At 32.6% G+C, this 17522-nt stretch overlaps 1 protein-coding gene across 3 annotated transcripts in view; it reads right to left on the reverse strand.

Moving 5' to 3' along the window:
- The window catches only part of LOC127719499 (uncharacterized), a 72031-nt gene that overhangs the window by 18552 nt on the left and 35957 nt on the right, over window positions 1-17522 (reverse strand). Inside the window, exon 2 of one of the 3 annotated variants that reach the window (XM_052225650.1) lies at window positions 14093-14363. The exons of the other annotated variants lie outside the window; for them this stretch is intronic. Within the exon in view, the coding sequence (XP_052081610.1) occupies window positions 14093-14330 (238 nt within the window). The 5' untranslated portion in view covers window positions 14331-14363. The remainder of the gene's footprint in view (window positions 1-14092; window positions 14364-17522) is intronic. 3 annotated transcript variants of the gene reach the window in all.

The following is a 17522-nucleotide window of genomic DNA, read 5'->3' on the forward strand; positions in this document are numbered from 1 at the left end:
CCAATAGAAAATAGCCTTTGGTATCCGCAATTGTGGTAAGTATTACTTATTATTGTTAAGGTTCTCCAGATCTGGTTCTCTTGATCTTCTTGACGGTCAATTTAATCCCATTTATCAATTATCCCCGATGACACTTTTTTTTGACAGAAATGTCAACCCAGTCGATTTGTGTCATGGGTGAAAATATCTGGATCCGCCACTGATATCTTAGCAGCTTCATAGGGCTACGTAGATTTTTGACTACTGAACATGCAGCTAGCCTAGCTGCTAAATAGATAAAATCAAGATAGCAGCTTATAGGCTAGCTACATGTTTAGTAGTAAACAATCTATGTAGTAGCTTCTACTATATTGAACGCAACCCAGTTCAGTAGTTAAATACATGTACACGTAGTTGTGAATTTTTTTTATATGAAACTTCTTTGCCTTTGAAAACAGAGAATATAATCTTTTTGTTTTCGGAAATTCCATTGATGAATCTTTACATCATGGAATAATCTATCACGAGACATTATTATTTGTAAACAAATGTCGAAACAAACACGTGTCGGAAATTTCGATATTCTAAATTTTGGATTATTTTTACAGATTTCGCAAAATATACTACATTCCACCTATTTGTCTTACCAAATTTTTGTCTTGAACTAATATGATCATGAAACTTATTCAATAGACAATACATTATCATCATCTATATATATACATGTATGTAAATTAGCTATACTATAGTCTGCACGAAGCAACACATTGAAAATATGATTTCAACAAACATGTTCAATACTTGAAAAAAAAATACATGCAGTGAAATTTTTTGGTTAAAATACATACATGTATATATGGTTGCATATAATTTTTGTACTGCTTTTTCCCTTCATATTAGTATTACAAAATGTACTAGTGCGAAATTACTCTTACTTCCCAGGCCACGGCCCCAGCTTGTCTGGCAAAACAGCGAATGTACATGTATGACAGTATGTATACTATAAACTACATGTATTTTTAAAATGCATATGGTGTGGTCCAAAGTAAGGAGTATTATGTTTGTAACACTCAGAAACGAGATGTTGATCCCCCAAACCTGTCCTTTTTATACGCCCGTCAAAATTTTGACGGGACGTATTATGGTATACAAATGTCGTCTGTCCGTCTGTCTGTCCGGCGTAAACATGTCGCACCGTAACTTGAGAACGACTTATCCAAATTTCATGAAACTTAAACATAGTTGTTTCTTATGATGGTCAAACGATCTGTATACTTTTTGGTGAAATAAGATTAAAACTTTTTGAGTTACGGGACTTAGTAACTAAAACAGGTGTGTGTTTTTTTTCACCTGTCGCGCCGTATCTCAAAAAACATTTATGATTATTGCTTAAAACTTTACACACTTCTTAGTTATATTAATCTTATGATCTGCATACTTTTTGGTGATGATTCAAAATTTTATTTTTGAGTTATTTAGTATTTTGTAAAAAAAGGGGGAGGGGTTTTTCACATGTCGCGCCGTATCTCAAAAAAAATTTATGATTATTGCTTAAAATTTTACACACTTCTTAGTTATATTAATCTAAAGATCTGTATACTTTTTGGATTTGTTTCAAAATTTTATTTTAGAGATATTGAGTTTTTTGTAAAAAAAAAGGGGGGGGGGGGGGGTTTCGCATGTCGCGCCGTATGTCAGAAACTATTTATGATTATTGCATAAAAATTCACGCACAAGACGACGGGCGTATCATGCGCTCATGACGCAGCTGTTTATTATAATTATGAATACTAAAACGCTCCATATGAAGCCAAAATGTCTTGCTTTTTAGTTTTATGAATGCTTAGTCATGTCCACTGTATTAAATAGTCATTTGTAAATTCACTAACAAATTGACTTATTTTTTGGCAGTTACCGTTACACATTAACACTGACAGCTGCAATTGTAGGTGAGGAACCCTTTCCTTATATATAGATAGACCACTTTAGAGTTATGTTTGCTGGAAAATTTACACGCTTTATGACGTCATTTACTGGATAGAGGGGACTGCCTGTATCACTTCACTATTAAAGATCATCAAATGTCTTTGTGATCGTCAAGATAAACTAGAAATAATGTATGTTTTTAAGGTTCTTAATAACATTTCTCTAATGACAGAAGTGCTGATTATCAATTATAAGAATTTAATTCACCAAAATGATTCGTGTAATAAAGCTGTTATATACCCCTGCCGTAGCGGAGGGGGCATTAAGTTTTACCCTTGTCCGTCTGTCTGTACGTACGTACATCCCAAAAATTGGTTTCTGTTCTCTTAACTTTAGTTTGCCTCAACCAAATGTTATCAAACTTATACACAATGCTTATTACCACAAAACTCAGATCAAGTTTGATTTTTGGTGGCGTCACTTTTACCGTCCTAGAGTTCTGCCCCTTTATAAATGGAAAAATTACAAAATGGAAAAGTTGCTGAATTTTTTGTTTCCGTTCTCTAACATTAGTTTGCCTCAACCTAATGTTATCAAACTTATACACAATGCTTATTACCACAAAACACAGATCAAGTTTTAATTTTGATGGCGTCACTTACAACTGATCTAGAGTTCTGCTCCTTTATAAATGGAAAAATTACAAAATTTTTAGGTTCCATTCTCTAACTTGAGTTTGCCTCATACAAATGTTATCAAACTTTACACAATGCTGATTACCACAAAATACAGATCAAGTTAGAATTTTGGTAGTGTCACTCTATTCGTTATAGAGTTGTGCCCCTTTATAAATGGAAAACGTACAAAATTTTTAGTTTCCATACACAATGCTTATTACCACAAAACACAGATCAATTTTTAATTTTGATGGCGTCACATTAACTGATCTAGAGTTCTCCCCCTGTATAAATGATAAAATTGCAAAATTTTTAGTTTCTGTTCACTAACTTAAGTTAGCCTCAACCAATCCACAAAATACAGATCATGTTGGAATTTTGGTGGGGTCACTTTAATCATTCTCGAGTTATGCCCCTTTTTAAATGGAAAGAAAATGCAAAATTGTTAATTTCAGTTCTGTAACTTAAGATTGCCCCAACCAAATTAAACATTATGAAACCTTTACACAATACGTATTACCACAAAACTTAGATCTGACATGTACAAATTTGGGTAGCGTCACTTTTATCGTTCTGGAGTTATGTTCCTTTATAATGTTGTATGCAGCGGGGGCATCATCTGTGTCCATGGGGACACATTCTCCATTTATTTTTTATACGCCCGTTTACGGAATGTATTATGGTATATCGTTGTCCGTCTGTCCGTCCCTCATCAACATGTCGGACATTAACTCAAAAATGCTTTAACCAATTTGGATAAAACTTTGGTGAATTGTTTATATTTATTGACGTGAGCTCCCTTTTGTTTTTTATAAATTTTAGATTTTACGTTTCCAAGTTATGGGGTTTTATTCATTAAAAAAAGGGGGATTTTCCAGTTTTCGGACAATAACTCAAGAATGCTTTCACCAACTTGCAAGAAATTGTGGTGAATTGTTTATATCTATTGACATGAGTTCCCTTTCGATTTTTATAAATTTTAGATTTTACGTTTCCGAGTTACAGGGTTTTATTCATAAAAAAGGGGGATTTTCCAGTTTTCAGACAAAAACTCTAAAATGCTTTCAGCAGTTCTTATGCAACTTTGGTGAATTGTTTATATCTATTGATGTAAGCTCCCTTTAGAATTTTATAAATTTTACATGTTACATTTCTGAGTTCTGAGGTTTTATTCATTAAAAAAGGGGGGATTTTCCAGTTTTCGGACAATAACTCAAAAATGCTGACAGCAATTCTCATGAATCTTTGGTGAATTGTTTATATCTATTGATGTAAGCTCCCTTTTGATTTTCATAAATTTCTAATATGACATTGAGAATTAATTGAACTTTATTTGTTTATAGTCGGACAACAGATTTACTAAGTATTGCGCAACAGCACAGTGTATTGCAATCAATATGTGACACTTTAATAAATAAATTTATTATTAAAATTTATTATTTATTGCACAACAGCTAGAAATCTTTAATTGAATATATTACCAATTTCAATTTCTTTGACTACATTTATTCAGAAACCTATAATATGTGAAATATTTAATTACAATCCAAATTCAGACCTGTATCATATTGATTCAGTTGTGATGGTAAATAGATACTGATAGATAAGTGATAACTTTTTATAGTTTTAATGTTTGGTCACCTAATTACAATGATTATGTGGAAGTATGATCTTATTTCAAAAAGAGGGCCACTCAGCAAATATTATTATATTATTAGTGCATGAACTACTTGCTAGAAACTGAAACTACTTGCTAGAAACTGAAACTACTTGCTAGAAACTGAATGTTTTTACCACAACTTTGTATGTTTAAACTGGGATATATATATGTACATATAATATAAATAAAAAACATGTCTTTTTCAGGACTTCTGCTTTATGTTTGGCATGTTGTTGGTTATGAAGGAAAATGTTCATGACAGTCCTCTATTAAAAAGTATATCACTGGATTGAGCTTTTTGTTCAAGTGTATTATTAAAGTGCTTTGCTTTGAGCTCAGTTCATTGTTATGCAAATGCATTCTTTGTGATATAAAGATTTGACAGACAACTCACATCTGCACATGATCTGCTGCAAGGTAATATGATTTAAACTGTCAGCAAAAGGAGTTGTACCATCCATTCAATGTTCCCATTTATGGGGAAATTAAAGCATTTTATTTGCACTTGAGCCAAACATTTTTTGACCAGAAGCCAAATAAAAAAAGCACAAATTTACCAAACAATGATACTCGTGCTACTAAAAATATGATGCTACATATGCATGTAGGTGGTTTTGTAACACTTTTTTTTAACATCTGTGCTGCCTGCTGATGAGTCTTGAATGTAAATGATCTTTCACTTATACATACCGGTAATGTTCCTAAGTATAAATTATATTTTGTATCCTTTTGTCCTTCAATCATGTTCATATCTAAAAGAATTTTAATCAGTTTGTAGGAGTTATGAGCATCTGTATTGGAATCTGCCATATCTGGTATATTGTCGTTACTATCAAACCATAATATATCTTTAACTTCCACATTTAAACAAAAAAACTTTTACTAATGATACTGGGAAGATCCTGAACAAATGTTTAGTTTTTTTTGTGGACATACCAAAGTAAAAAATGACCACCTTAAAGGAACATAAATAGAACCATACAAATATTACATGCATACTACAATCACATCATGCAGAAATGCACCAAATGTCCTCCTCTATTTTTAAGTTTTTGCTGCTATCCCAATTCAAATTTTGAAACTTATTTTATTGGAATAATTTGGCAATCCTTCCAAATTTTTTGCTTCATTACGTAAATCTCTCCAGCGCTTGAGCACACTCAGCTAGCTGTGTTCCCTTAACAGATCATTTTTAAAAATGTTAATCTATTCACATAGAAGTTATTTCAAAGTTAAAATGTTGAAAGGAAATCCTCCAATGTAACGTTGGACATGCACAAAATTTATTTTCAGGAATGTACATATTATATACAGGAAGCAATCATAGCACGTTTGCCAATATGTAGATTTGATATTAAAAGCAATGTCTAGCTAAATATAATCTATGAACGGTCAGTACTGATTTAAAGAAGTGTCTCCTTCATGACAGTCTTGATTGACCTGATAATGGTTTACTTTTACAAAGTGTGACTTGGATGGAGAGTTGTCTCATTGGCACTCGTAACACATCTTATATATTGAACAGTAAAACGCAATATTGAATATAAGACTGCTATTTTCAGTGTTTGGTACATGTTGACTATCACTGGGCACAACAGTTCAACATAGAACCCTATGGGGAAACCCAGAGAACTCTTTTTGTCAGAAAACACTGTCAAACATCCAAACATACTATCCATACTGATCTGTGTCCACACTTGTTTTACATCAATATATATTCACAGGCTTCTTGTATGTGCTTTCTCTAGGACTGATGGTCAAGCGATGGAAACAATTTGTTATAGTTATTTACCAAACAAATTGGTATATGTCATTTAATTTGCACGGCTCGGGTGATCCTAATTGATTCTAACAACGTATATGGTTAAAAAGAGGTATGCTGTGCAGTTTAAGTGATATATATGTAGGACTCAAATCTATGGCGGGTTCCAAATCTATGGCAGATTCCTAATCTATGGCAAATGTGACGTAACAAACGTCAAACAAATCAAATCTATGGCAGATTTTTGTTTTCTCCAAATCTATGGCAGATCTTTAAATTACGTCACAATAGAATAACGCAATATTACATCGTCGCCGCCGCAAACGTTGGCGGAACTCAAAGATTTGAACACGATTCCAGATGAGGGTATTTCCCTCGACAATAATTTGCGGATGGTTTAAAGGAAGATATGACCTATTATCCTGAAGAGGGACAAAATGTGCTGTACCGGCCGAAACCCGCGACGAACAAAGGCGCCGCTTTTTTTTAGTACCGGATATTTTAGAAAAGGAGTTATAGTAAATATTTTACTGTCTACAGCTGGCAAAGTTTATAAAGTGAAAGATAAAATTACCGGATACCAATTTGATTTAAATCGTCATCAAATAAAAATGATATTAACGATGAAGTAAATATTATTTGAAAATTCAAACTGGTCATTTTTATTTATCATTTTTGTTTTATAAAAAAAAACTATCCCCTTTTTTTGTTTATAAGGGACTTACTAGTTGGTTTAATGAATGGGTTAAATAGGTAACATGCACAAATTAAAAAAAATTTTATTTTTACGGTCCACATCATTTCAATCTTGAAGTCTGTATTAAGGTATATGAACTCATCATTTACGAATTTGATTGGTTGCCAACACGATTTGGTTGACCATTATGAAATGTTTATTTCACAAATATTTATATACATGCTCCCGTCGTACATGTCCACTTGTTTAAGACAAGACATTGGTCGTATATGTACTGCATTGTTTTCCATTTGCACAAAATTTGCCATAGATTTGAAAACTACAAAAAAACCGCCATAGATTAGGAAATTACAAAACTTGCCATAGATTAGGATTGTAAAACAATCTGCCATAGATTTGGGATGACATGACGTCACATTTACCATAGATTAGGAATCTGCCATAGATTTGGAACCCACCATAGATTTGAGTCCTACATATATATATACCGATTCGATTCGCCTATAATTGTTTTAACACATAACGCCAGCCATTAACATGAACATTTTGGGAATATGCATACGATTTTTTCAATCCCTGGATCCTGGTTACAGCACATTGACTTGAGTGTGTTGGTAAAGGTAGTATTTTTGGTTACCTTGCTTGCTCGCTGAACCGTGAAATCATTATTAGCTAAGGTACTACCATCCTTTGGGCGGAGTCAATATTTAAGTACCAATCAAAAGTACAGACAGTATATAAAACATTGTGAAACAAGTTTTACAAGTCAATTCAAAAATATATTTTCAATTTAAATTTTAAATCTGGTGTCAATTATAAACTAATTCATCAACATATTGTAGGTATGTTTGATTTGTCAATTTTATTTCAATCAATTACCTCTGTCATTCATATCTAGATTATTTACATGCGTAATTCTATACTGTAATCAGTAGTTTACATTGATTTAATCATTTTTTTTTATCTTTGATTTGGTGTGGTGGGGAGGGGGAGGGAGGGTTCGGCAGAGTGCTTCAGAAGGTGTAAAAATAAACTTAGTCGTGTAAAATCTTGAGATCCTCTCACCATGTATTGTATTGTTTTTGATAGATATGAACAACAGCGGGGAAATCGATAACGCCAGTGTATCTTAGTGGACAGTATCAAATAAAATTCATATTTTTATTTTACCATCTTCTGCATTTCTGCATAAAAATAAAAGCACATCAAAGTTTGGGAATTACAAAAAGTAGCATTTTTATATTCATGCTTCATGCAAAGCTTAATCTAGCGTATTACGTCCAACTGTGTAAATGAACTTTCCCTTCAAATAGAATTTCATCGAATATAAAAAATGTTTTGATTACAATAGAAAAAAGGAGGAGGCACAGGTCTTTAGAACTTTGTACTCTCTGGATATGCAGTTGTAATAAAAGATTCTATTCATGTATTCCCCACATGCAAATTTCGTTATCTGTTTTGTGTGTCAGTCCATCATATATGTATAATTTAGTTAAAATAAAATCTTTCACATTCACACAGAAAAGAAACACAGAAAAATGACAGAGGTAATTGATTGAAATAAAATTGACAAATCAAACACACCTACAACATGCTTGTGAATTAGTTTATATTTGACACTTGATTTTAAATTAAGATTGTATTTAAATTGACTTGTATATTATATACTGTCCCTACTTTTGATTGGTTCTCTGCTTAACTATTGACTCCGTCCAAAGGATAGTAATACCGTAGCTAATAATGATTTCATGGTTCAGCTAGCAAGCAAGCTAACCAAAGATACTATCTTTACCTACACACTCAAGTCAATGTGCTGTAAGTTCTCTTGTAGGGTAAATAAAGGAGGAAAAGTAAAAGGTGAAACTTTGAAATTATGAACCTTTTTTGATATTCGGGTTTTTCTTTTGTTATATTATTTGGAGAATTGCGTTTTAATGACAATTTCCATATGCATTCATGACTTTTTAGAACTTCACATATTGTGTAGATACATGTCTACTGTGGAAACTATATATTGCCCTCTAGATGTCGTATGGTTGTTTTTGTCGTTTGGTTTCTGTCTTATAGACATATAACCCACGTCTCCACCAGTTGTAGTTGTGTTTGATGTCCAATTAAAACGGTTTATGACAAATCATAACTGAAAAAACTATTGGGTACAGATTTTTCTTTGACTTTTCTTTCCCTCAAGAATATGCTCAGTGGAAGATAAATCAAAGAAAGATGTACCTAAATTTATAGTGCAAAGTAAACAGAAAAAAATAGTTTCAGTTATGAACCTTTGACTCAAAACGCCTCCCTCCTCCCCTAATTTTACTACTGTATTAATTTTGAAAACATGTTGCATCTAAACCAAGTCTGATTGATCTACAATTGTATTCCTGTTTTGGCACATACTTGAATATGAATTTTTTAACCTCATTAAATTCGATACCAAAAGCAGTCACCAAAAAGGAATAAATATTTAAAAGTCAGGCCTATTAAATATAATTGAGCACAAAACTGATCCCTATCAGATTTCAATTATTTGGCTATTCTAAAATACAATCATTTGTTGGAAGAAATTATAAAAAGAAATTATTAACTTGTTTCATTTTGAAATACTGATTTAACACAAAATATCATAAATGTTCCCAGTTTAAGGAATGAGAAACACTTTCTATTTCATATTTTGAAACGATGATGAAGTGTGTACAAAGTTGTTAATGGGTCAACTATGTCGAAATTGCAAGGCAATGGCGGATTCGGGAAGAAGAGGAGAGGGTACGCCTCCCTTTTGATTGGAAATTTAATAATTGTTTAGCATAAAATCGTAAAACACGGCGGTTTTCTTCCGTTTTATAGTATTACGCAATCCTTTTGAAAAGTCCTTGATCCACCTTCATAGGTAAGAGTACATTTAAACTTTGCAGTATGTCTGAGGAATTCAATCCACACCTTAGCTTACATTATGCAGATTATAGCACAGTTTGTCATGTGTTAAAGTGGTAGTATGACATAATCGATCAACCGTGGTTATGAAAACGTATAATACATCCAACACAGTTGTAGTTCAAAGTATATGGTATCATTATGGTACTAACGGGGAATAATATTCAGCGGTAGTGATCCATGGATGGAAAAAACGTTTGATAGGATTTCCGTTCTGTCAACAAATGTTTCTGGAATAACCTTCAAAAGATTGAAACCCGAAACAAAAATAATAGAAAAAAATCCGGAATGTTAAACAGATTATCGAACTATTTTCAAGTCCAACAACCATTTTCGTCGGAAAATGCCTGTACCAAGTCAGGAATATGACAGTTGTTTTAAATTTTTAATTGATTGATACTTTCTTTTTTTAATTTGCCTTGGAGTTTGGTATTTGTGTTATACTTCTTTCCATGAGGACAGTCTGTCTTTACCCAGACATTGGCTACTTGTTGGGTGGTACCTTGGGAACTAGAAGTTCACCTTCTGAATCAGCAGTACCGACCTCGTCATAGTTAAGGTAGATCGGGCGTCTTTTTCTGAGCATCTGTTCTGGGCATATGGCAAAACTATTCTTTTTGGTTTAAAACTATTTTACCAAATGTCATTCAATATACCAGAGAAACAACTTAAACTTGAAATTTAAAGATTAAACAATACAAAATTTAAATGTAGTTATTAATTAAGTTATTTTTTTTTATTTTAAGAAAAACTCCTTTCAAAATCAAGGGTAGATAATCATACTGAATTTGATCAGACAATTTGTGTTTTTTTTTATTTTGCAACAAAATAAGGCCCATGACCCCATATTTTTATTTGGTGTTTAGGAAGTATCTATGAAAAGCAATTCTCTCATTGGAGTTTAACCAATTGTATCGTTTAATGTTTTCTCAACAAGTAAAAATTAAGTTTCCCCTATGAATATAAATAAGAAGATGTGGTATGAGTGCCAATGAGACATCTCTCCATCCAAGTCACAATGTATAAAAAGTAAACAATTATAGGTCAAAGTAAGGCCTTCAACACGAACCCTTGGCTCACACCGACCATCAAGCTATAAAGGGCCCCAAAATGACTAGTGTAAAACAATTCAAACAGGGAAACCAACGGTCTAATCTATATAAAAAACGAGAACCATATATAAAATAACTGTGATTCGTTAATTTCAATGTATTTTAACGAAACAAACTAGGTCCGTGACCCCAGTTTTTTATACGACCGCAAAAATTAAAAATTTTTTGGTCGTATATTGGTATGACGTTGGCGTCGTCGTCGTCGTCGTCGTCGTCGTCGTCGTCGTAGTCGTCCGGCGTCGTCTGGCGTCGTCCGAAGACACATTGGTTTTCGCACTCTAACTTTAGTTTAAGTGAATGGATCTCCATGAAATTTCACCATAAGGTTCAATACCACGAAAGGAAGGTTGGGATTGATTTTGGGGGTTATGGTACCAACAGTTAAGGAATTAGGGGCCAAAAAGGGGCCAAAAATAAGCATTTTTGTAACTTTCAGACAATAACTTGTGTGTAAGTGTATGGATCTCTCTGACATTGTACCACAAGGTTCCATATCACAAAGGGAAGGCTGTAATTGATTTTGGGGGTAATTGCCTCAAAATTTTAGGAATTAGGGGCCAAAAAAGGGGCAAAAAACAAGCATTTTTCTAGTTTCATGACAATAACTTGTGTGTAAGTGTTTGGATATTTCTGAAATTGTACTACAAGGTTCCATATCACAAAGGGAAAGCTGGAGTTGAGTTTGGGGGTAATTGCCCGAAACGTTTAGGAATTGGGGGCCAAAAAGGGGCCAAAAATTAGCATTTTTCTAGTTTCCAGACAATAACTTGTGTTCAAGTGTATGGATCTCTCTGAAATTGTACTGCAAGGTACCATACCACAAAGGGAAGGCTGGGATTGAGTTTGGGGGTGATGAATCATAAGGGGGTTCAAAAAATTTGGGGGGGGGGATTTTTTTTTTTCTTTTTTTCCTTTTTTTTTTTCTTTTAAAATTTTCCATTTTAAGTTGGTTATTTCTGATTTATATTTAAAAGCAAATAGTAATGATATGGTAGGAGATACACACCAAACAGGATGTGTAAATTATTATATAATAAGTATTGTGCAATAGCAAGAAATTTTCAATTGCACAGTATTGCACAATAGCAAGAAATCTTCAATTGCACAGTATTGCGCAATAGCAAGAAATCTTCAATTTAACAGTATTGCGCCATAGCAAGAAATATCCAATAGCACAATATTGCGCAATAGCAAGAAATTGTCAATTGTACAGTATTGCGCAATAGCAAGAAATATTCAATTGCACAGTATTGTGCAAAAGAAGATACTTCGTATAAATTGCTTATTTCTTGATCAATTTCAATGGGGTTTTATTCTTGAATTCTTGGGGTTCATTAATATGCTGAATATAACCGTGTATTAAGTTTTTGGATTTTGGGCCCTGTTTTTAAATTGGTCCACATTGAGGTCCAAAGGGTCCAAAATTAAACTTTGTTTGATTTCATCAAAAATTGAATTATTGGGATTCTTTGATATGCCGAATCTAACCGTGTATTTAGATTTTTAATTTTGGGTCCCGTTTTTTAAATTGGTCTACATTAAGGTCCAAAGGGTCCAAAATTAAACTTAGTTTGATTTTAACAAAAATTGAATTCTTAGGGTTCTTTGATATGCTGAATCTAAACATGTGTTTAGATTTTTGATTATGGGCCCAGTTTTCAAGTTGGTCCAAGTTGGGGTCCAAAATTAAACTTTGTTTGATTTCAACAAAAATTGAATATATGGGGTTCTTTGATATGCTGAATCTAAACATGTATTTAGATTTTAGATTTTTGGCCCAGTTTTCAAGTTGGTCCAAATTGGGGTCCAAAATTAAACTTTGTTTGATTTCAACAAAAATTGAATATATGGGGTTCTTTGATATGCTGAATCTTACCATGTATTTAGATTTTTTATTTGTGGGCCCGCTATCAAATTGGTTCATATTGAGGTCAAAAGGGTCCAAAATTAAACTTTGTTTGATTTCATCAAAAATTTAATTATTGGGGTTCTTTGATATGCCAAATCTAACCGTGTATTTAGATTTTTAATTTTGGGTCCTGTTTTTTAAATTGGTCTACATTAAGGTCCAAAGGGTCCAAAATTAAACTTAGTTTGATTTTAACAAAAATTGAATTTTTTGGGTTCTTTGATATGCTGAATCTAAACATGTGTTTAGATTTTTGATTATGGGACCAGTTTTCAAGTTGGTCCAAGTTGGGGTCCAAAATTAAACTTTGTTTGATTTCAACAAAAATTGAATATATGGGGTTCTTTGATATGCTGAATCTAAACATGTATTTAGATTTTAGATTTTTGGCCCAGTTTTCAAGTTGTTCCAAATTGGGGTCCAAAATTAAACTTTGTTTGATTTCAACAAAAATTGAATATATGGGGTTCTTTGATATGCTGAATCTTACCATGTATTTAGATTTTTTATTTGTGGGCCCGCTATCAAATTGGTTCATATTGAGGTCAAAAGGGTCCAAAATTAAACTTTGTTTGATTTCATCAAAAATTGAATTATTGGGGTTCTTTGATATGCCAAATCTAACCATGTTTTTAGATTTTTAATTTTGGGTCCCATTTTTTAAATTTGTCTACATTAAGGTCCAAAGGGTCCAAAATTAAACTTAGTTTGATTTTAACAAAAATTGAATTCTTCGGGTACTTTGATATGCTGAATCTAAACATGTGTTTAGATTTTTGATTATGGGACCAGTTTTCAAGTTTGTCCAAGTTGGGGTCCAAAATTAAACTTTGTTTGATTTCAACAAAAATTGAATATATGGGGTTCTTTGATATGCTGAATTTAACCATGTATTTTGATTTTGGACATTGGACCATAATAGGTAAATTAAAAAAATTGAAGTTCTTAGACCACATTCTTTCTGTGTCAGAAACCTATGCTGTGTCAAATATTTAATCACAATCCAAATTCAGAGCTCTATCAAGCTTGAATGTTGTGTCCATACTTGCCCCAACTGTTCAGGGTTCGACCTCTGCGGTCGTATCAAGCTGCGCCCAGCGAAGCATTTTATTTTTATTGAAATTCAAAAGAATATTGACCAGAAATCTTTTGAAGAAGTTTAAGAAAAATCTATCGTCGAACATTTAGACACCCCAGCTACTTTGAAGTCTATTATAGTAATAATTTTAACGTATATTCATTCTTTTAGATCGTACAAAAAGTATACATATCGTAAACAACAAGTGTTATTTTACGTTATTTTCATCACTTATTTATTTATTGATGACTATAAACTTCATCAATTTGTGACATTTTTAGTTTACAAAAATGTGACGGTTATGGAAAAAAGTAAACCAGTGTTAATAGAACATAATATTGTTTAAAGATTTGTTTCATACCTTGCGAAGGATAAAGTAAATCCATCTGCGACTTGTTCAGAATTTTTCTCTGATTCAGAACTTCCAGTTTTCCTTTTGACTGATTCAGCACAACATTCAATCCGCAAGGTTGGAAATACTTATCAAATACAACCCGAACAGCTTTTGGTGAAATACGAATAAGAAGATTAGCGAATCTGAGGAAGTTGGTCTCTTCTTCTGTTAGTGATGGCACAGCAGCTACTTTAGACAAAGCCATCTTTTGTAACCGTTGACGATATATTTTGAACTTCTAAAAAGGAAAAAAAAACCAACATCATCATCAAATGGGTATAATAGCTTCCAAATAGGAAAAACAATTGTATTACCTAATTCTTATTCCAACTTTTCAACTAGCCTTCCGATCTGCATTATATTTACTTTATTCATATCCATTTGTGTGGGGTATTTCTTTTAGCTTCAGATTATTTTCCCTTGTCATCTTTTATCTTTTGATTAATTAGTTTTTGCTCCTCCTGTTTCAATATGCTGTAAACGTGATCAATTAAAAATCTGAAGTCAATACAAAGATGACGTGTTTTCATAACATTTTCTGTAAATTTACTGTTCACAAAATGTTAAAATGTTTTGAAACAATTAGGTTTTAAAAACAAAATAGACGAAATACTAAATGAACAAGTGTAAGAGAATGATAATCCTTTCTTTATGATGAGCGTTAGCATTCTCTTACAAACTTATCATATTGTAAAGTGCTGAAGGCTCAAATGACCTCTTGACTGGTTTTAATCAAGAATTGGTGCAGTGCAGTGTAATGTTTGTTTCCTTTTAAGGCAGTTCATTTATGGATTAATCTTAATGGTGTATGGAATTTCTTATGATTTGGGAAATATTAATAAATTGTGTTTTAGACATTAGATGACACAGCAGTACGATGAAACATAAAATACATTTACACAAAAAGAATCAAGTAGACCAAAAGATATGCTGTTTAAATGTTAAAAAGGGGGCATTGGGATGGTAAATTTGAATAGTTGGATGAAAAATCCATATATAATATCTTTATTTTCTAAATTGTACAAACCAATGACTTTTTGAAACGCAATAGGTTAATTTTGGTTAAAAAAGAATTAGAAAATTTGTAGATGTTCGGACCTTTCAAGTCTTGATTTGAAATATTCCCAAATTATTATCAAAGCACTCTGTAATCTTGGTTAAAATTGCAAGGGATCACACAGGTTATGACAAACAAAAAAGATGCAATGAAACTGCGATTATTTGGAAACTCAAATATTTTATTTCAGTGCAGATCTTTATTTTTTTCTTCTTTTTTCAAAAGTGAAATAAAAACTGTTAGTGATATATTTAATTTTAATTTTGTCAGTTTTTATTGACTTCCCCTTTCGAATTTGCCTTGGAGTTCGGTACTTTTGTTATACTTTTCTACTCCGGCTAAACATGTTTTGACTCGATGGTATCTAATATCCAGCACGTTGACGGACCATTTACAGACTGCTTACAAACCTGCTCGTGCATTTTTCATTGTTATTCAACGCAAAATAATTATCTAAGAGACCTGGGACGATCTCATTTCACAAAGGATTTCTATTGTCTACTTATTGTACCTCGAACTTATTTACCCGGTGTAGGTCTTTAAGTTGAGGTTCAATTTACTAAAAGTTAATCGGGCATGACTAATTAGATACGCCCTCTTAAAATCAGGGGGTCCGAAATAGGATCGGGAAAACACCCAGCAAAATACCATAATTTACAATTTTAGATTTTTTTTTATTCAACGTGCTTTTGGTTGCTTTAATATCTTCGGTCAATAATCAAACGGTATTTTAGTGGAAATACTAACCTGTCTCGAACCGGGAGATGCTGGCTGCAATAGGAATTTATTTACAAAAACGTTCATATATCTCATTTACTTATAGTGGCCGTTATTGATTGTAAATTCATGACGTTTTGTTTTTGACATTCGTCTACCGTGGAAGAAAAAAAAGGGAAGGAGGGTAAATAGCTCAAACTTACGACTTCGACCATGGTTCAACTGTATTCTATTACGGCATACGTTTTACCTCAATCGAACGCTCTGCCTTATTGTAAAAAGTGCCACTCTAAAATTGTAATCATTTGCTTCGGGTTGATCCACTCGTCGTGAATATGCATGACATATTTGCCACTGGACATTAATGGAACAATTAATTTATCAGCTTCATTTAGTGATGTATAATCATTTGTCTTCAGTTGATAATTGTCTCTAACAGTTTTCCTAATTTTATATATTTCAATTTATTTACATTTGCATTTTTAAGCGTAAATCTTAGCATTTCTTCCATCATTTTTCTCTTTGCATTTAATTTTTTTTTAACATTAAAAAACGTTGTCGTAGTACACATCAGGGGTTACATTGTATCCTTTCTAGCTAACCTAATAGGAGAGGGGATTAGAAAAGAAAAACAATCTTCATTGAGTGGCAATAACTCTTATATTGAAGCGTACAATGACGACTGTCTCGTCTAGGTGACAACATTTGCTGTTTAAAGTTTATTTATATCTCAGACTGGTATAATAGTTGACATAAAAGCAAAAATGGATGAAAAAAAATGTTGACATTAATTTATATAAGGCTTCAACTTATTTTGAGCGTTTCATTTATTTTTTTTTAGTTATTGTCTTGCTAATCGGTTTTGTTAAAAAAATTTCATCTACAATTGTCCTGGCAAAAGTGTGGTAAAATCAGCCATGCGACTTATTTGAAAAGATTTAGCCGATCTTTCTTGTTGTTAACACATTTCAATCATTCAACTCGTGCGTAGATCGTATTTCCCTTTAATGTTTTTAACGTATAGGTAGCGTGAAATTCCCACTACACCAGTCATCGGAAATACATTCCTATTTCGATCAGACAAAGCTGCGCATTTATATATCCGATAAGCCAAACGAACGCACCCAAGGCAAGGGTATACTGTGGGACGGGAGAGGTCCAGACATGTCAATATCTCTATACCCAAGTGAATCATTTTGTTTTGAATAAAAGTATATAAAGATATACATTAATGTGACAGCAACCCAAAGACACAGACAGATCAAAACATTAAGATTCAACATTCAGTTTTTATAGAAAGATGCGTATACAGAATAAAAAGCTCAAAACCGCCCCATGATTAAATAATAGTTATACGGAGTTAATTCAATAATATTTACCGTCAAATATTATATATCCCAAAAGGCACATTTGATTTAATATTATTTACCGTCAAGGGTATCCCAACAATCACAAGAAGTGTTTGGTTGAAAAATTTCACCTGCCAAATTTTAATTTTGATCGGTGAAAATATAAGAAGTTGTACCATAAACCAGTAGAAGAAAAACACTTCACTGTATAATATAAAGGTAAATGAATGATGATAATAATGGATGACGACCAGCGGCAAATAAACCCCGCTTT

Source organism: Mytilus californianus, unplaced genomic scaffold, assembly GCF_021869535.1.
Source record: "Mytilus californianus isolate M0D057914Y unplaced genomic scaffold, xbMytCali1.0.p SCAF_1, whole genome shotgun sequence".
In the NCBI taxonomy this organism is placed as follows: Eukaryota; Metazoa; Mollusca; class Bivalvia; order Mytilida; family Mytilidae; genus Mytilus; species Mytilus californianus.